At 43.1% G+C, this 20653-nt stretch overlaps 3 protein-coding genes across 6 annotated transcripts; 2 read left to right on the top strand and 1 right to left on the bottom strand.

Annotated features, from left to right (window-relative positions):
• Positions 1–336: 336 nt before the first annotated feature.
• On the top strand, positions 337–5887 carry LOC112565317 (lectin L6-like). The gene is made up of 5 exons (XM_025240708.1): positions 337–406; positions 1909–2070; positions 3893–4135; positions 4736–5030; positions 5654–5887. Exons 2-5 carry the CDS (start codon positions 1924–1926, stop codon positions 5761–5763), a joined length of 795 nt encoding a protein of 264 aa, XP_025096493.1. The 5' UTR covers positions 337–406; positions 1909–1923; the 3' UTR covers positions 5764–5887.
• Positions 5888–9064: 3177 nt separating this feature from the next.
• LOC112565300 (lectin L6-like) lies at positions 9065–14625 on the bottom strand. Of its 4 annotated transcripts, none has more exons than XM_025240687.1 (6): positions 14158–14625; positions 12819–12908; positions 11757–11913; positions 11222–11469; positions 10576–10869; positions 9065–10165 (listed from the first exon to the last, which is right to left on the bottom strand). In XM_025240687.1, the coding sequence occupies exons 2-5, from the start codon at positions 12851–12853 to the stop codon at positions 10797–10799; spliced, it is 513 nt and encodes a 170-aa protein (XP_025096472.1). In that variant the 5' UTR covers positions 12854–12908; positions 14158–14625; the 3' UTR covers positions 9065–10165; positions 10576–10796. The 4 variants fall into 4 exon arrangements, 3 of the variants coding, with proteins under 3 accessions (XP_025096472.1, XP_025096473.1, XP_025096471.1); XM_025240688.1 differs by having other exon boundaries at positions 10497–10869; positions 12819–12911; positions 14158–14624; XM_025240686.1 differs by having other exon boundaries at positions 12819–12911; positions 14158–14624.
• Positions 14626–17141: 2516 nt separating this feature from the next.
• Positions 17142–20631, top strand: LOC112565149 (lectin L6-like). Its single transcript, XM_025240464.1, has 5 exons — positions 17142–17296; positions 18053–18214; positions 18676–18918; positions 19715–20009; positions 20356–20631. Exons 2-5 carry the CDS (start codon positions 18068–18070, stop codon positions 20463–20465), a joined length of 795 nt encoding a protein of 264 aa, XP_025096249.1. The 5' UTR covers positions 17142–17296; positions 18053–18067; the 3' UTR covers positions 20466–20631.
• Positions 20632–20653: the final 22 nt, after the last annotated feature.

The raw sequence follows: 20653 nt of genomic DNA, 5'->3' as shown, positions 1-20653 counted from the left end.
TCTTATTTTTCTATCTAAATGTTTGTTTATATGACTTCAGCACCTTCCTATGTTCCTGTTACCCACTGGAACAAATAAAGTTGGTCTTTGTCCCTGTCATTCATTGACTGATGTCGAGTGTCGTGTGACATGCTTTCATCAGTCGGCATCACTGAATGTTCTCCCCCTTCTCCTCACTTTCTAAAATTATCATCTGAGAGCAACAGGTTTTATCGGCTACCTGTCTAGTTGTCATTACAACATACATTATAAATGAGTGTTTGCAGTCTAGTCATTGGTGACAAAACTAACAAAGCGAACCAATGAGAGCACAGAAGTCGCCCTCCGTGTGTATAAATTGTGTCCACCTGCCTGTCAGCAGTCACTCCACTCAACCTACACGAGCTGATCAAGACCTCTCCACCAGGTGAGCCAAACCTTCCCGTGTCACTGTACAAACCTCTGTTGATGGAGCAGATGGTGAAGGCGATGATTTGAAAGTATTGTCGTTCTTGATTCTTTCTTTTTGTTGTAATATTTGTATAAGTGAGCGAATATTTGCAGGTCACGTGTGATATAATGAGCTAATTAACCGACCCGAGGTATATTAGACGCTGACGTGATCACGTCTACCTCGTCGTTTGTTCACTGTGTTTATGTTTGATGTACATAAAGCTATTCTTACTGGCACTTAGTTTCTATCTGCACTTTGATGATCAGTTTAGCATCGGTGTTTAATGAACCGTTCCTTACTTCTCAAATATAAACTTTGACACGGTGATATACACTAACATCTTCATGATATACGTGCAGGTAGTATGAGTGGAGTAGTCAGGTGATGTATCGTTATGTCTGCTAATCTCACTATATAAGTTTTCAACAGTAAACAAGAAGAGAAACGTGTGCCCACGTGACTTTCCATCATTAACTTTACTATCAAATCACGTGTCCGGCATCAGACAGTTTTAATATTTGTCATCAGAAGCTTGCACAGTATCTCTGTGCCTCATCTCGTGAGAGCTAAGCCTCCATCCTCCTCCACTGACTACATCTGACGAGAGTTTGAAAACAACTCCATGTACCAGCTGTTCTGTGATAATCCAGGCGTAAACTTGTTTACTGCTGACTAGACCGCGCTGTCTGCGATGTAAACAAACATCCAATCAGCAGAAGCAGGGCTGACTGTATATAACTGAGTTCTCAGACTGTATTTTGTACTTTTGTCAGTCGACTTCACTTGACCCTCTTTGATCAAGACCCGTGAAACAGGTGAAACAGGTGAGCACCTCCTGTAGTTTCACTTACAGAAAATTTGTTTCCGACTCAGAACTACACCTGGTCACCATTGTGCGGAGCAGTTTTCATGCTGAAAGAGTTTTCCAAAGGAGTTGTGCGTGAGATGACAGTCCTCCATTCTATCATGTCCGGTGTAAGGAGAGAAAGAATTGGAGAGAAGGCTGTAAAGTTTGTCAGTCTCTTGATGAAGATGATGAAGGGCCTGGTGCTTCATGTCTCAAACACTAGAGAAGACCCTGGCTGGTGTCTGTGGAGGGTTATCTCCCCCCCCCCTGTCCCCAGCAGGTACTGGAACCTGATTTCTCGGGGTCATCATGGCGGAAAGAGAGGATCTGGCTTCCCCTTCCAAAACTTCTGGGATTTTATCCTTTGTATGTGTTTGTTAACCTCTCAGTCTGTCACCATTGGGTTTGATATCATTCGTCTCTCTTACCTGAGTGTTTGCCCGACGCTGGGAATAGTGCTGCGATTTATGCGGCGGTAGATTATTATCGCTTTAGTTAGAAAGATTACATGTAGCTTGACATATTGACAGCACTCTAATAATTGTTGCTGAGATTTGATAATGAACTACGTGCCTTGTAGCACCTTGGCTGTAGTCCCTGTTACATTCACTGTTTCTCCACCAAACAGGTGGAAGTGCTACAAATGCTGATCATTGTTGGTCTTCTGGCTCTGACCTCCTCAAGTCTCGGCCAGTCGTGGAGGAAAGTTGATGGAGCCTTGACACATGTGTCACTGGGGGAGGCAGGCCTGTGGGGGGTTAACGCTGACAATTACATCTATTATCGGAAGGTAAGTGGTTACAGCATGTTAGACTAACGTGTGTGTGTGTGAGAGAGAGAGAGAGTGCGTGAATGAGTGTGTGTGTGTGCTGGTGCGATGTATGAATGACAAAATCCTGAAGTGAAACAAGAATTATCAACCTATCTCTGTGAGGTGAAAATAATGACAGTGTATAAAGAACACATCTAGGTTACTGGGGTTTACCCAAAGTCTGGATTAAACATGAATTATAATGTATCAAACCAGAACATCTCCCAGAGGCTACCTAGCCCACACCAGCAGTCACGTGGTATTCCGCACCTGCACGTGGTTACACACCCTGGCGGGTTGAGACCTCCCCACCTACCCAAGCTAGTCCTGCCATAGCAGCTCCATCCTAGTAACAACTCCTCTTCCCACTTATTTCAGAGCTAGACAGACTCTCAGGTCGCCATGATACTGCTACATACCCCCAGCTACCCCCATGTAGTCCATACAGCAGATACCCTGGTGGTAACCCTGATGTCACGTGGTAGCCTTACAGTAGCAATCGTCCCGATGAGGGTCTACGTGGCTTGTTGACATGTCTCTATCATCGTATCACACGTCGTTGAGAGTCGTGCTCAGGGAACAGCAGGGGTGGGGGTGTAACGAGACCGGATGTCTCAGGTGGAACCAACGTCTCCTCATTGTCTGCGCATGCGCATAAGATTTTACAGGTCATGTCCTGTAAGACTCGATGTCCGGGACTATAAGACTACATACACTGAATGTTTTCTTCAATAGTCGCGGGTCGCAAGTGACTGGTGGTTGCCTTGTGCTGACGATAGACGGTCTGACCGACGACTGTGGAAGAATAATGTTGCCTCACTCTTTGCTCCATAGCACTGCGCCAGCCGGTGTTTGGTCGTCTGCTCAAGAACAGACAACATGAAAATATCATAACAAAGCAAACACAGACAACTCACGCTTTATCCTGCCTTGGTTTTGACAGATAAAATTAGGAAAATGTCTGCTATTCCATGGAGACACATGCTCTGTAGAAGACACCCACTGGTGAGCACCACAAGTCCCAATGTCTGTGTATGGACACACCATGAAGAGACCATGGTTCTGCCTGAGATATCCGGGCCTGCTATAGGACAGGCTGTTTCAGTACCAGAAGACCCCATGTCTACCTAAACAGACTTGGGGTTAGGGAATTTAAGCTACGCATGCGCAGACGTTGATTCTACCTGAGACATCCGGTCTTGTTACAGGGGCTCGTGAGCCATGTAGTGAACTGAGTGGCCCACGTGTGATTATCGTACAAATAGTTCACCTGCAAGTTTATGTTGACCTGAGTAGTAGGGCTACACCTCGACTATCGTCCCCTCGCCAGGTTTCCAGGGGCCAGTGGTTGCGTTCGGCGTAAAAAAGAAGGAATATTGCAACAACTGATAATGTCCAAAGTTGGACATCAGCACATTAGTCAGTAGTGAACATCACAAGTCTGCCTTTCTGCCGGACCTTCTCCAGACTGTCACACCCTTCAAGTCTTAGGCCTGTTGTACATCTCTTGTACATCTCTTGTACATCTCTTGTACATCAGGGAAGATGAAATATGTTAAAGGACCAGGTGGGAAGATAATGGGCTTCTTTGTCTGTACAGAAAACTCTGTGTGTGTATGTGTTTGTGTGTGGTCGCGTTCGCAAGTATATGTGAGTACACGTATGAATGTGTGTTTATGTTTGTGTGTTCCACGTTTGTGTGTGTACGTGTGTGCGTACGTGCACAGATGGCTGTGTGTTTGTGTGGATCCAGTGTCACCTCACTGGCCTGTTGTCACTATTCCTGCTGTCCTGTGTCCAGGGGACGAGCGGGTCGCCATGTTCCTCAGGCACGCAGTGGACGCAAGTCGGCGGACTCCTGAAGCAGCTGGACGTCGGTGAAGACATCGTCATTGGTGTCAACAACAACGATGAGATCTTCTATAGAACTGGAATCACCTGGGAAGAGCCTACTGGCTCCAACTGGGCCAAACTGGAGGGCTCTCTCAAACACGTGACTGTGTCCCCCCGTGGCGCCATCTGGGGGGTTAATTCGGCTAATACGGTAGGTTGTTGTATGGAATGAACTGATAGCATTTTTATTAGTGTAAACATAAAAGTAGATATTTCATCGAGATAATTAAATGTAAAGTCTTTTATTGTTTATAAAAAGCAAATGTCCGATAAGATCACAGAGGACGCAATGCATCATTAGTTTCAATTGTAATCAAGATCAAAGTTGGTGAAAACATTTTCATTTCACGTGAACCCTTGGTATTAATATTAAAAAAAAACTACAAAACATTATTCAGGGGAAGCTTCAAGAGCAGCTTCAATAGCATCTTGCGGTCTTGCTCTCTCTTTTTTTGCTGTCATCGAAACAAATATCATTCCTGTTACGAAACTATGGAGTGTGTGTCATCAAGGAAATGTGTGTTTGTATTTGTGAAAAAGCGCTCACGTGTGTGTGTGTGTGTGTGTGATTACCTCACGTCAACTTACGTCTGCAACAATCTCTCTCCTCCATGGACTTACAGACAAACACAATGTCACACACACATACACGCACACACGCAGTAAACAGTCCGTGTAGACATTTCACACTAGGTAAACACATGTCTCATGTCTTCAAGAACACAGTAATGAAGGAAGATGAATTGGACAGATCTGGTTCAGGACGGGAACTAACCAGAACAATCCAGTGGGAACCGGCTGGCAGAGCGTGCCTGGGGAACTGACTCAGATTTCCGCAGGACGGCCAGGCGTGTGGGGCGTCAACTCTAACGACGACGTTTTCTACCGGGAGGACACCTATGGCGACAGCAGCGTGGTGGGCGGTCGATGGACTCAAGTCCAGGGAAAACTTGCTTACGTCACTTCCGGCTCAACAGGTGTGATCGGCGTGAACAGACAGAATCAGATATATCGCAGAACCGGAATCAACAGAGACAATCCTACAGGTGTGTGCTACAATCAGCGATGTTTGTTGTCATGGCAACTATGCTAATTATGTCAATGATGTCAATGTATCGATGTGTTTCGTCTGTGTGTGCGAGTGAGGAGTGAGTGAGAGAGAGATATTGCTCGGACGTAACTGGACGTGAGGGAAGGTGGTGTTGACGTAGAGACAGAGAAAGCAGACAGGAGAAAAGAAGTTGCCAGGGCCTCGCCGTCTGTCGTCTGCCAAGCACAGCAGGACCCCTATCCTGGTAGTCAGGGTCTTCAACTGTGGAGGAGAGCAAAGCTCGTTACCAGCTCAAGCTACAGGAACGAGACATGACCTTGTGAATGTGTGTGTGTGTGTGTGTGCATATACGCGATGTTCAATTATCCGACATTTGTAATAATCTTTATTTGCTTAATGAATGTTTTATAATGTTTGCGCAGTAGGCGAGGGCTCCGTCTCTGTTATTATTGTTATTATTGTTATAGTAGATGTCGCACGTGGTGCAGTAAGTGTGTGCCACTGTAAACTAAAATGTCGCCGCTCGATATGTGCGTCACTCACTCACTCACTCACGTGTCACAAACGTAGAGACGTAGAGCGGATGTCACGTGACGTAACGTATCGTCTGATTGACAGGAGATGCGTGGACTCAGCTGAACGGAGGACTGAGCATGGTGGAGGAGTATGGCGGTGCCATGTGGGGGGTGAACAGCGGGCAGGAGATCTGGACAGCGCCAAGCAACTAGAAACAACCTCGTGACCCCAGGTTCAAAGCTGCTCTCTTCGACAATTTTCACTTCTTTTCATGTTTGTAGTTTCAATATGACAGCGCGAGCTAAGACATCAGCAATAAAGTCTCATTGAAACTGAGTTGGTCATTGCGTGTTCAGAACTCATCAACAGAGTAAAGGTCTGGTTATTGTTAACGTGTTCTATGCCGACATCGCCACGTGTAGTGATGAAGCCAAACTAAGACTCCAGTAGGAAAAGCTGACACACACGTACACAAGCTTACTGCATAAAGTAGCATTGACCCCCAACGTCGCCACCTCCTCGATGAAACATCACATCGAACTGGAAGACATCGTCTGCTCCCTCCTGCTTACCTCCCCTTTCGTTTCTCAACCTCCACCCGGCTTTCTTCTGTCGTCTGTTACATCGCCTCTATCGTCTTGAAGCTTCTCTCCCCCTGAAACCCTGGCTTCCTGAAGTCAAGGTGTGATGCTGACGACCTGCGGTGGGGTCACCCCAACGTGTCATAACGGACTCACAGACCAAACACGTCCATTGTAAGTACACGTCATGTGACCTGAGTCGCGAGTAGCATTGTCTCCCAGGAGGAAATAACTTATAGGTATAAACACGAGCGAGTATCTGTAGTCTATACAATACATATACACAATATACAACAGTCTGTAGAATACATATACACAATATACAACAGTCTATACAATAACATGCACAATATACAATAGTATATACAATACACATACACAATATACAACAGTCTATACAATACACATACACAATATCTGTACAATATAACAATACTACAACAGTCTGTACAATACATATACACAATATACAACAGTCTGTACAATACATATATACAATATACAACAGTCTATACAATACACATACACAATATACAACAGTCTGTAAATACATATACATATACAAGTATAACAATAACAATATATACAACATACAGTCTGTACAATACACGATACACAATATACAAACAGTCTGTACAATACATATACACAATATACAACAGTATGTACAATTACAATATCTATACAATAGTATACAACATCTGTACATACTACACAATACACAGTATACAACAACAATACACATACACAATATACAATTACAGTCTATACATACACATACACAATATACAACAGTCTTACAATAACAATACACATACAGATACAACAGTCATACAATACACATACACAATATACAACAGTCTATACAATACACATACACAATATACAGTAGTCTATACAATACACATACAGTACAACAGTCTGTTACATATACACAATATACAACAGTCTACACAATATATACATATACAATACATATACACATATACACAGTCTGTACAATACACATACACAATATACAACAGTCTGTACAATACACATACACAATATACAACAGTCTGTACAATACACATACACAATATACAACAGTCTGTACAATACACATACACAATATACAACAGTCTATACAATACACATACACAATATACAACAGTCTATACAATACACATACACAATATACAACAGTATATACAATACATACACAATATACAACAGTCTGTACAATACACATACACAATATACAACAGTCTATACAATACACATACACAATATACAACAGTCTATACAATACACATACACAATATACAACAGTCTGTACAATACACATACACAATATACAACAGTCTATACAATACACATACACAATATACAACAGTCTGTACAATACACATACACAATATACAACAGTCTGTACAATACACATACACAATATACAACCTAGTACAATAGTACACAATATACAACAGTCTATACAATACACATACACAATATACAACAGTCTATACAATACACATACACAATATACAACAGTCTGTACAATACACATACACAATATACAACAGTCTAAATACAATACACAATATACAACAGTATATACAATACACTACACAATATACAACAGTCTGTACAATACACATACACAATATACAACCTAGTATAACAATACACTATACAAATATATACAACAGTCTATTAACAATACACATACACAATATACAACAGTCTGTACAATACACATACACAATACCAATACAACAGTCTGTAACAATACACATACACAATATACAACAGTCTGTACAATACAACATACACAATATACAACAGTCTATACAATACACATACACAATATACAATATACAACGTCTGTATACAATACATATACACAATATACAAACAGTCTGTAGATACACAATATACAACAGTCATTCAATACAACATATAACAAGCTAGTACACTTAATACAACATCACAACATACACATACACAATACACTACACAACAGTTAGTACAATACACATACACAATATACAACAGTCTGCTAACAATTACACATACACAATATACAACAGTCTGTACACATACACATGCATATATACAACAGTCTGTACAATACACATACACAACAGGTATAATACAACAATAGTAATAACAATGTCTGTACAATACACATATACAACAGTCTGTACAATATACAACAGTCTATACAATACACATACACAATACACAGTACAACATCTGTACAATACACATACACAATATACAACAGTCTATACAATACACATACACAATATACAACAGTCTGTACAATCACAATATACAACAGTCTGTACAATACATATATACAACAGTCGTACAATACACATACACACAGTTATACAATACACATACCACAATATACAACAGTCTGTACAATACAACCATACACAATATACAACAGTCTTACAATACACATACACAATATACAACAGTCCTATACAATAACATACACAATATACAACAGTCTGTACAATACACATACAACAATATACAACAGTCTGTAGAATTACATACACAATATACAACAGTCTATACAATAACATACACAATATACATAGTCTGTATATACAATACACAATATACACAGTCTATATACACACAACAGTCTGTACAATAACAATATACACATACACAATATACAACAGTCTGTACAATACACATACACAATATACAACAGTCTGTACAATACACATACACAATATACAACAGTCTATACAATAACATACACAATATACAACAGTCTATACAATACACATATTTCATATTTCTTGTGTGAGTGTTTCAGGGTCGTCCCTAGTACAAACCGTACACTAGACACGTGATGTTGTTAAGACTAACACATCGACTTGTGATCGACATTCAGCCACAGCAAAACATCACACCACCTTTATCTGTAATCTTTATTCCTTCACAGAGAAGAATAACTGCCCGACTTTAATTGTTCAGCACACACTGGTGTGACTGAAGCCTGCCCGGTGTGCCACTCCCACTGTGTTTGGTAACAGCAATATTCTATAATAACTCCTCAAGTGCTGTACAACGATGATGGTGTCACACAAACTCATTTCTCATGTAAAGATCAGAGAGACAGAGAGACAGAGACTGAGACTGAAGGTGGCGATCAGTTTCGATGTGTTCATCTCTCTCTCTCTCACTTGTGAGCACAAGAAAAGTGCAGGCCTGATACTTAAAGGATTAATTAACACACGCACACAATCTTCACTTAAAACTCAAGCTTTGTCACAAGGAACCTACAAGACCAGAATAAAAGAGAAAACTGTGATTGAAAGGTACACAGTGAGCTGCTCACAACTCGACAGACATCAGGCACACGGAGAAATAAGCTGCTATTGAGAGAACATTTTAATTTATTTGAAAAACGTCGTTAGGAAATACATTTATTGAGGCTGCTTGAGAAAGTCCCACAGGTACAGTTAGAAATAATTCTTGACACAAGTTTTATTTTAGTGTCCACTGCATTGTGTGTGCGTGAGTGTGAGTGGTGTGTGTGATTGTGTTAGTAAGTGTGTGAGAGTGCGTGTGAGTGTGAAGAAGAGTTTAGAGACTGTTAGTGCTGTGTCTTATGAAACCTTCTAAGGCGCCTCAAGAACAGTCGAGAAACTGAACTGTTTCAATATTAAAGTTAGGTTGGTTAGACCCAGGGTAGCGACAGAAGGTTGGTTAGACCCAGGGTAGCGACAGAAGGTTGCTTGTCTGGTCGGATGGGAGAAAAGTGAGTTAAGCTTTGGGGCTGTAAGGGAGCTAGAGTGCGGTTTTAGAGTGAGACCCTTGTAGACAGGTAACAGGCAAGGAGGAGAAAGATGGAGGTGTGTGTGGTGACACTTGTTGCTGTTAGTCACAGCCTCACACGCGACCAGCCCACAGCCCTAGACGCTTGGTGACGTCCATGTCATCTGCATGGTGTTGACGCCCCACATGGTGTGACTGTGCTGCTCGATCCTGGACACCACACCGTCTACCTCCACCCAGCTGTCTCCTGCACACGTGTCAACATTTATATTTATTGTTAGGAGCAGTTACACCTGGTGTATGATGTAAACATACATGCTGTGATATAAACAGTTACATGTATCACAAAATTATTATGTTTATGAAATGTAAACAACTACCAATTCTTGCTTGCATCATTAAGATATATTATAGTATAAACAAGGAACATGTGATTCATCAAACGGATATGTTACATAACATTATGATTCCATGCTGTGTGCTGCTGGATTGTTTATATGACACTGTACTAATGCAACATATTCCTGCATTATGTCAACAACAAAAGTAAATATCTATTTAATGTGTAATATATATACCATAAAGTTCAGTGACAACATCAAGTCAAAGATAAGGTCATCGCCGTGTGGACAAAACATCACACGTGACGTCACCCACCTATGGGATTGGTGGCATTGACGCCGGTTCTGCGCACGATGTGGTTCTGACTGTTCACGCCAATCACCACTCCTGACCCGGAAGTGACGTAAGTAAGTTTACCGGACACTTGGCGCCACCAATGCCCACGTTGCTGTCCCCGCCGTACGTGCCCTCGCGGTAGTAAACGTCGTTGACGCTGTTGACAGCCCACACGCCGGACGGTCCTGCGGAAATCTGCCTCAAGTACCCGGGTACGTTTTGCCAGGCGCTGCCCGCTGGGCTGGTGGGACTGGTGCCAGTCCTGAAGAAAACCTGTGGAGTTGATTCCGTTACAGTTACTCAGCATGGTCGACTTCGCGTTTCCGTTGAGATAATTTAAGCCGTCTGTTGGGTGTCTTGATACGACTTGTACAAATGTAAGGGGAGCTAAGACTCGTGAGAAATAAATGTAACACAGATGACGACAACGACTCAATACACACGTCTCCTGTTTAAATTCTGCTTTGCTTACACATGTAAATTGCCAGACAGCAAATATTTGTGTTGAAGCAAACAGAGACAAAGGTGGAAAGGTTAACAATGGAAGAAGAACCAAAGTCAAAACAAAGAAAGACCACACCTTTGCAACAAATAGCAGACTACACATTGGGTTTATAAAATGTACCTCGTCCCTGAGTTTACTCCCCACAAAGAGCCATTGGAGGATACAGTCACGTGCTTCAGTGAGCCCTCCAGTGGAGACCAGTTGGTGCCGGTTGGCTGTGATGGCGAGATGCCCGTTCTGTAGAGGATGTCGTCGGAGCTGCTGACGCCGATAACAAAGTCTCTGCCCACATCGATCTGCTTGAGACTGCCGGGAATGTTGCTCCACACTGCGCACTGGTCTGTGTTGTCGGCGTTGTTGTAGGAGCCCTAGCAACAGGGGACACAACCCCACTACAAGACATCGGAGGCAAGGTTGCTTCCCTTAGATAACAGAATCGTTGGAAAATCTCTCGACTACAGCAGGTCGAAATACTTAACCTTCAACGCCAGGCTATTTATTTATTTTACCGTCTCACCCCGGGTGTCAGCCGAACCACTCCAGGGTACCATTCTTGGTAGCAGACCGCTGTCATATCTACCCGTCCTTACCTACCCTTCCTCCTATGGAAATCTCCAACACTACGCCTGACTGACTTTCTGGTCCAAAGCCTCACCTCGCGGTAGAAGATGTCACCCCTCGAGTTGACCCCCCACACGCCGGACTCGCCAAAGGCCACGTGTGTCATGGCGCCCGTCACTTTCGCCACTGCTGGCCGCAGCACGGTGACGTCACACCAAGGATAGCAAACACCAGGACAAGTGTCATTACACCTGTAGATGTAACATTATACCAGAGGTCTGTGTTAGGCCTGTTACACTCTACTGCAGGATTGTATCATACCTGTAGATGTTACACTATACCACGTGATGCTATCATACCTGGAGATATTACACTATACCACGTGATGTTATCATACCTGTAGATGTTACACTATACCACGTGATGCTATCATACCTGTAGATGTTACACTATACCACGTGATGCTATCATACCTGTAGATGTTGCACTATACCACGTGATGCTATCATACCTGGAGATGTTGCACTATACCACGTGATTCTGTGTTACGATTGATAGCAATACGACTCGCGGCCACTTGCACATAACGACGATAGTCTCTGTGAAAGTGCAACACGGACTGTGACACAAACTGTTACTGAACTGTGACACTGTGACACAAACTGTTATTGAACTGTGACACAAACTGTTACTGAACTGTGACACTGTGACACAAACTGTTACTCAACTGTGACATTGTGACACAAACTGTTACTGAACTGTGACACAAACTGTTACTCAACTGTGACACAAACTGTTACTGAACTGTGACATTGTGACACAAACTGTTACTGAACTGTGACACAAACTGTTACTCAACTGTGACACAAAACTGTTACTGAACTGTGACATTGTGACACAAACTGTTACTCAACTGTGACACAAACTTTTATTGAACTGTGACACAAACTGTTACTGAACTGTGACACTGTGACACAAACTGTTACTCAACTGTGACACAAACTGTTACTGAACTGTGACACTGTGACACAATGGTGGTTGTCAAAGTGTGGTGTAGAACTGTATTGTAGGCCGACTACTGGCCTATAAACTGAAGACCAAACATTTGATAACTGACAGACTTATTGTGATTCCAATCATGTGTAATTATTCTCACTTTTGTTTGAAGAATGGCTTGGTGTCGGCATTCATCTGCAATCAGGCCTGACGAGAGGAGTGGGGTAGGTGGGGTGTGTACCCGGACTTGCTACTGTAAAAAATCCTCTACATACTATAAAGTAGAAACGCAGTTATTTGTTTGAAAAATGCTGTTATTTACTACTTAGATATGCCAACAAATTTACTAAGTATTATCTGAATTCAAGCCTCCATTAATAAAGATACTAAGGTTTGACACCAAACAATACAGTTACGTAGGTGTGAAGTAAGATACAAATCACAAATAATTGTTGTTCTTTTCTTTCTGAGCTTTCAGGAGACTCGTAAAACAAACTCCTCGCGTGAAACAGTTCAAGACTCTCTGGAGAACTTGAAAGACATTTTAACAAGTTTTAAACAGGTGCTAGAAGCAAACAGGCGGAGCTGTCGTGAGTCTTGTTGGCACTGGCACCAGCGTCTGTACACTGGCCAGCACAGTGGTGTGAAGAATGTGGAGCCAGAGTGTGGAGAATGTGGAGCCAGACTGTGGAGAATGCTGGAGCCCGAGTGTGTCAACCGCTGAACGAATTAAGTGTGTGGGATGGAGAGGGCAGAGTGAAGCAGGAAGGAAGGTCACGAGACCCACGTTGATGAGGATACTCACAGCAAGAGAGAAAGGGAGATAATCAAACCAGAGCTGACGTGATCACGTGATCAAACATTCACAGGAAGTCACGTTTTCAGTACGGTCCATCGTGTGGCACACTGTAACAGGGATGCAACAAATAGACAGTTGCAGTAACACAGGCATGAGAGTAGAAGGGAGACAACTAGCTTGACAGTCACATCAGCACTCAGTCAGCGACGTCTGGCGGAAAGGCGTCAAGACATTTTACAAATGACTGCGTTGACACAGGTGGACACGTGGTGCATGCCTGTGTGTAGACCAGCGGACACCCAGACCCACAGCTGCACGATGACGGGATGTGGCGCCAGACAATGGCAGACCGCAGGACGAGACCCCGGGGAGGCGATGCCTCGAGTCAACAACCAACAGACAACTTGGACACAGACAAAGGGCAGACAAGACTTGTACACTGAGTACACACACATTTTCTACCCAAACATTGACTAGAATTACACAAGTAGACATCAGTGTGTTGCTACCATGACACTGGTGTTTATTCTATCAATACAGGGACACGTGCTGAGTCTCATGTCCAGTTATTTAAAATATCTTTAATGTCATGTCAAGACATGTGAATGACTCACAACATTTATACACGTTTTCCTGTTTTTATTTATTAATGCTAAGTGAAAATATACTTTTACAAAATGAAGTAAAATGATTTGCTTACCTGCTGGATATGCCAAGTAAAGTCGTCAACGACAACGTCAAACGACGATATCGCCAAATGTTGTCGCACAATATGGTGTCGGTCCACAGTTTTCAAGACTTCCTTGACTACTGCCTACGTCACACTGACATGGCGGAAAATCGGTTGTAGGGAAAACAACATGCAGCATGACAACAAAGTGCGATGCAGGACACACAATGCCAGCCAGGACTTCTCCGTGTGTCCGCACTTTGCTGCCATTGTCCTCGTGGGGTCAATGAAGAGGTCAGCTGTCGGGGGTCTTTGTGCAGCAAGCAGCTCACTGAGGGGGAGATGGTCGATGGCAGTGGCGGCTGAACGTCAATACGCAGCTACAAAGACAGAAAGAAACTCAGTTGACACCATGACTGAAAGAACCGGAGACTGAGATGATGGCGAATATTCTGTGTGGACAGAGACCGGAACAACGCGCATTGTGAGGACCAGCAATGGTTGACTGGCTACAGCAGGCTACACAGATACTACTGTCAATAATTTATTGCTGGTAAGTGAGCCTCGTCGTTACACCATCCTGTGAAGAGTGTTGGGGGGGGGAGGGAATGGAGTTCACGCCGAGTCAGCAGCTAAGACGACATCATGTCAAGGCAGCCCTGTAAACAGACGCCACTTGCAGAGAAAAAACAGCATGCCCGCGACGAGAAGTGAACCCAGGACAGTCAGCCTTCACTGTACTGGTGACAGGCACTAACCGTGGCGCCACCTGACACCAGCCACTGAACACATTTGTAGACATGCAAAGCTGATTACATAACAACGGTCTTTGTGTCCTACTTGCTATCGTACATGGACTACGTGTGCAATGAACCAACATTACAAACACAAAATATTTCCACTGTACAACTGTAGACATTAAACACAATATTAACAGCATACGATCCCGGCATCGCTGGCCTGTCTCTGTCTCTCCATACAGTGTGTGGACTGGCCGGTCTCTGTCTCTCCATACAGTGTGTGGACTGGCCTGTCTCTGTCTCATAACTCGTCCATCCTGTTGTTCTGTCTTCCCCACTCTTCTGTCTCTGCGTTCCTTCATGTCCTTGTATTGCTACCCGGTGCATGTTGAGGTGTGTGTGTGTGTGTGTGTGTGTGTGTGTGTGTGTGTGTGTGTGTGTGTGTGTTTATATGTGTGTGTGTGTGTGTGTGTGATATTTAAACTGTCATGGTGTTGTTGCACCCCAGTGAGAGACCAGACTACTAAGGTTGTGGATGACAATTTGATGAAAGCATGTAAGAACGGAAAGGAAGCGCTGGCCACCACGTGTACAGCTCGTGACTACAGATCACGTGTACTGTGTGTGTCACACGTATGTCAACTCTCTAGATGTCTACATTGCTGACAATGGCGGTTGACGATCTGTAGGACAGTGGACCTACATTCAAGTAGCTTTGCTGGAGTCTGAGACACCAACCCCGGGTTGTCACGGAGGTTTCTGTGCGAGATCATCGGAGGGTTTAGTGAGTTTTGTACAATGGTCCAGCAGCCAGAAATAATCTTTAAAACATCTCATTACAGGGGCTGACCCTAAACCCATCATTTGTAGAGGGTCTGTCATTTCAAAGTCTTTTCCGCACGTGCATCATACAGGTTTGTTGTTATTTGTTCGCCTACTACTCAAAATCACTTCTTTCATCTTCCCCGACAAGTGAAATGTCCACAGATAGAAATGTTCACATGTTTGTAGTTCTTCGGTCTGAGGTTCTTCTTTCTCTGCTTCCTCTGAACATCATCAGAGGCCAGAAGGTGGCGCTGCCACACAAGCAGCTGAGTCCTGGCTCTTGATGAGGGAATGACTTTTGACAGAATAAAGTCAACTGGGGAAACCTGTAGTTTGTCTTTCTGTTGCTGACATGTACAATGTAGGCAGATTGTAAGTCAGTTAACCAATCGTTTAGCTTATTACAAGGTTAGCGAGACAGCAGGCTGCGACATTTTGTACATTATATCTACATCATATCTACATCATATATCTACATCATATCTACATCATATCTACATCATATCTACATCATATCTATATTATATCTACATCATTACTACATCATATCTACATCGTATCTACATCATATCTATATTATATCTACATCATATCTACATCATATCTACATCATATCTACATCGTATCTACATCATATCTATATTATATCTACATCATATCTATATTATATCTACATCATATCTACATCGTATCTACATCATATCTACATCATTACTTCAGTGCCACAGTCTCGCGACACATGTTTATTGTTTATTAACAGAATTCAGGTCTGCCATTTTCATGGCTGCTCAAAATGTCATATAAAATATCACATGAACTGTCATAAAATAGTCACAACTGCTGCCTTTCTGATTTGTGGTTTTTCCCTTACAATTATTTTTTTTATTTTTATTTTCTTTCTCCCATTTTTCCTGATGTTTCGTTTTCCTCAAGACTCGGCTGCTAGAGCGAGAAGTAGAGAAGTGTTGAACTGTTGGTCAGTGAGTCAATCACACAGTTCCCTGAGTCACAGAGAAATGACAAAAATATGGAAGGTGGCCATCGACACATGATGTGTAACAATGTCCCCTGCTTGTATGTAATCGTCATCATCTTGTGTTGTTAATTGTCATCTGTTTGTCTGTATATCACTCTCATTTCTACCTGTACATAGATTTCATCCTAATGACATACTCAGAATTATTTAGTTTGTACAGACCGTTTATTTATTTGTCAACAAGTTGTTTCTTTTTCTGCTCGTTTCGATATTTCGATCCGCAACTTGCATGTGTTGGACTGCACACAGCTCGATGCCGCAAACTTCGATCTTCTGTCTGTCCGCAACTTTCATATTTCCATCTCCACATAACTTGCAGTCCGTCGTCTGTAAAACTCAGGGATTATTGATATTTGTGTTCACGAGGAAGATCGTAAGTCTGCAGACGACAATCACAGGTAGAATAAATTTCGGGTGGCAGGCTGGAAGAAGTAACAGCCTTGCAGACGGCAGGTGCAGCATCTGCTACCCTCGGCCCACAGCAGGTGAGAACCTGATAAATACTGTTGCACAAACAAACTTATCGCCGATCCCGTCCACAGAAAACTTGTGTACAGGTAAAACACAGGTAAGCTCTTTTAGTTTTGTTCTATTTCTGTATTACACAGTCCAGCCTCGGAGCTGAGTTCCTTTGCTTCTTGATTTACATTTGGCTAAAGTGAGGTGAGAGCACACCCCACTCTACTGCTTCTGCTTCATTTTACTTTCAGTATTCTGGTTTTGTTGGGTGAAATGTAATGAGACTGAATCATGCCATCACATTATTACATTATTGTGTGTGAGGTATGGAGGCTGAGGTTGTGTTTGTATGTGGATGCTCGTGGGTATAGTCATGTGTATGTTTGGGTGTGCTAGTGAGTGTCAGTGCGTGTGAGGGTGTGTGAGGGTGTGTGTGTGTGAGGGTGTGTGAGGGTGGATGGTGTTTGTCTATGTCTTATGATGCACTTCCATGAAGAAAAGGACCTTCATTTAAAATTTGAGCGAAGTGGCAACAGCAACAAAATTCATTCATCATCGTGCGAGAAGGCCTTCATGAGGGTACATCGGGTTATGTCGGGTATGTCCCCATGCAGGTACCACATGCTTGCCAGCTGCACCGTCTGTAGTTCTCGTTCAGTTTTCCTCACTCTCGTTGTTCTCGTCATCTTCTCCCGTCCTCGTGTTTGTAGCTGCTGCAGCAGAAGAGTTGGCGATGGTCTGTGGTGCTAGGTGTTCATCACAGACCAGGTGTCCACTGTTCACTGTGTTACCCTGTGTGACAGATGGCGCCTCATGTCAAGCGATACGAGTGCACTTGTCACTGTGTGTATGTCTTCTCAAGCAGAAGGGACTTCTGGGAATGCTGCTCATCCTGGCTCTGCTGGCCCTGACGTCATCGTGTCAAGGTCAGCGGTGGAAGCGGGTGTCGGGTGAGTTGGTGTACGTGTCCGTCGGACCGGCAGGCGTGTGGGGTGTCAACAGGCATGGCGACATCTACTACCGCGAGGTGAGTGCAACTTCCCGAGACAATATAAAACAACAGAACACAGAGATGGGTGAGTACAGCTCACCGAGACACAAAAATAGAAACGAGAAGACACGGAGATGGCTGACAGCAACCCGCACAAACAAAATAATAGAAAATCAAATTGGCACCGCAAGTTGCACTCAGTCACCTCTGTCACTCGATCAGCCAATACATTCATTCAAATGGCCGCAGCAGTTGGCAGACACCGTGTCATTCATGTCCTTATTGTACTGTATATTTGTGTTGTGTATCCTGCTGTACTATGTATTTATATTCCACTGTCCTGTATCCTGCTGTACTGTGTATTTATGTGTGTACCTGTCAAGATATGGCGTGTTTCCTAGTTCACAAGCATAGAACATCCTTTAAGATGGTGAACACGTGCTGTATGTCCTCTGGTGTTGTTATATATTTACCAACACGTGTGTATATATTTGCAGGGTACGTACAGGAGACCAATTTCTCAAGGCTTTTCTTGGAAGAAGGTGGAGGGGCGGCTGAAGCAGCTGGACGTGGGCACAGACTGTGTGTTTGGGGTCAACGACCACGATGAGATTTACTATCGCTCTGGCATCTCGTCTGGCAATCCTGCCGGAACCTCGTGGGTTCAGTTGCCAGGCAGCCTGAAACACATCAGTGTATCACCCTCTGGGGCAGTCTGGGGAGTGAACAGTCACAACGAGGTGAGTTGGTCCTAGCACGGTGTCTGTAGAGTCTGTCTCCACACCCTGTGTGACAAAGCAACCCATACATGTAGTGATGTTTACCCCTCTACAGTCTACACACCCTGGGTGACAAAGCAACCCATACATGTAGTGATATTTCCCACTCTACAGTCTGCTCTCACAAAACACACCCTAGGGTTTATACCCCTACTTTAGTTGAGGGACCACTTGTAGAACACATTATTTTAACACTGTAGGTAAAAACTTTGGTATTCAGTGTTGTTGAAATTTAGCTCTAACGATTTTAAAACTTATAAAAACTAATTTTTTGTCAATAAGATTATCAATTCAAGCCACGCGTGTGTTTTCGTCAGTATAAATTCAATGGTCAGTATTCCTCGAACAAGTCGGTCCACGTTTTCCATGTGTATTAAAACAGTTTACGATCAGGGAGACATGAAATTTCCTTTTGAAACAGAATTTAAAATGCTGACCCAACTTTGCATTGCATCTTTCTCTTTTGACATTTGCTAACACCTGGCTACTCCATGTGACACGTTAGCAGACAGACGAGCAGCACAACAGACTGTTGTCAACCTCCTTCATTCTTCTATGATCTGAATGGACATGATTGCACCCTATTTTAATTTCTAATTAGTACTATTAGTTTCTTTTTCTGTAGCAATGCATTCTCCAAACAAAATGTAAATTAATGTATTAAATGGAATTGTAATCATAAGTAAATAATAATGAATTACCTTTGGCTCTACTGTTTTCTCAGTGTTTTGTACTGCTAATAAAAGAAATCGGACAGATTTATTTCAGGACGGGTACCAGCCCCAAGACTCCCACAGGTTCTGGCTGGCAGAGAGTTGCTGGCAGCTTAAAGCAGATTTCCGCAGGACCGTCCGGTGTGTGGGGCGTCAACTCTGAAGACGACATCTGGTACCGAGACGGCACGAATGGCGGCAAGACAACAACCGGAAGTCGCTGGACCCAAGTTCAGGGAAAGCTTTTACAGGTCACTTCCGGGTCAAACATCGTCCTCGGAGTCAACCTTAACCATGAGATTTACCGTAGAAGCGGTGTCAGCAGAAATCTTTGGACAGGTAGGCAAACATCATCTGAGATACTCCAACCTCCACCGATGTCGTCCATCAGCCATCTCTAACATCTCCGTCTAAAGCACGAGCATCGCTGTTAATGTGCCACCCGCCTTCACAAAGATTAGAGATTTGTTGAAATCAAATGTTTGATGTACAACTTTTGATCTTGTGTTCGATACCAAAGTTGTCCCTTTATTCTGAGTATCGAGTTCAATAGGTTTGAAGTCTTCAACTATTTTTACAAGAAAAGCAGCTTCAAACAACAAGTTGTCTCCACATGAATGCTAACAGCTGATGACTCTTGTTGTTTGATTTTAAAAACAGTTTTTCTTTCTTCTCTGCTGCTTAGGAGCTGGGTGGACTCGGGTGAATGGAGGATTAACGATGGTAGATCAGTACAACAGAGCCATATGGGGTGTCAACAGAGTGGGTGAGATCTGGGTGTCAGACAGCAGCTAGAGCACCTTGTCCAGGTCACGTGATCCTGCCCATACACGTCACATCGTCCCTTACGGCAACGACTTGTATCAGCCCCACTCAGTCACGTGTCAGCTTATCTACTGAACCACGGCAGTGAAGTCGTTTGTGAAACCACTTGCTGAAATTAAATATATGAAAAAAAAAACACTTTTGAAATTATTCTGATG

This window comes from Pomacea canaliculata, linkage group LG5, assembly GCF_003073045.1.
Source record: "Pomacea canaliculata isolate SZHN2017 linkage group LG5, ASM307304v1, whole genome shotgun sequence".
Classification (NCBI taxonomy): Eukaryota; Metazoa; Mollusca; class Gastropoda; order Architaenioglossa; family Ampullariidae; genus Pomacea; species Pomacea canaliculata.
The sequence above is the reverse complement of the archived record's forward strand: the minus strand, read 5'-3'. Positions and strand labels throughout refer to the sequence as shown.

Excerpts from the sequence above, each read along its gene's own strand:
- LOC112565317 (XM_025240708.1), top strand. The coding sequence starts at position 1,924 with ATGCTGATCATTGTTGGTCTTCTGGCTCTGACCTCCTCAAGTCTCGGC. Across the intron at positions 2,071-3,892 it reads ATTACATCTATTATCGGAAG|GGGACGAGCGGGTCGCCATG; the intron begins GTAAGTGGTTAC and ends TCCTGTGTCCAG. Across the intron at positions 4,136-4,735 it reads GGGTTAATTCGGCTAATACG|ATCTGGTTCAGGACGGGAAC; the intron begins GTAGGTTGTTGT and ends TGAATTGGACAG.
- LOC112565300 (XM_025240687.1), bottom strand. The coding sequence starts at position 12,853 with ATGAATGCCGACACCAAGCCATTCTTCAAACAAAA. Across the intron at positions 11,914-12,818 it reads AAGCCATTCTTCAAACAAAA|GTGTAATGACACTTGTCCTG; the intron begins GTGAGAATAATT and ends TTACATCTACAG. Across the intron at positions 10,870-11,221 it reads GGAGTAAACTCAGGGACGAG|GTTTTCTTCAGGACTGGCAC; the intron begins GTACATTTTATA and ends TCAACTCCACAG.
- LOC112565149 (XM_025240464.1), top strand. The coding sequence starts at position 18,068 with ATGCTGCTCATCCTGGCTCTGCTGGCCCTGACGTCATCGTGTCAAGGT. Across the intron at positions 18,215-18,675 it reads GCGACATCTACTACCGCGAG|GGTACGTACAGGAGACCAAT; the intron begins GTGAGTGCAACT and ends ATATATTTGCAG. Across the intron at positions 20,010-20,355 it reads CAGCAGAAATCTTTGGACAG|GAGCTGGGTGGACTCGGGTG; the intron begins GTAGGCAAACAT and ends TCTGCTGCTTAG.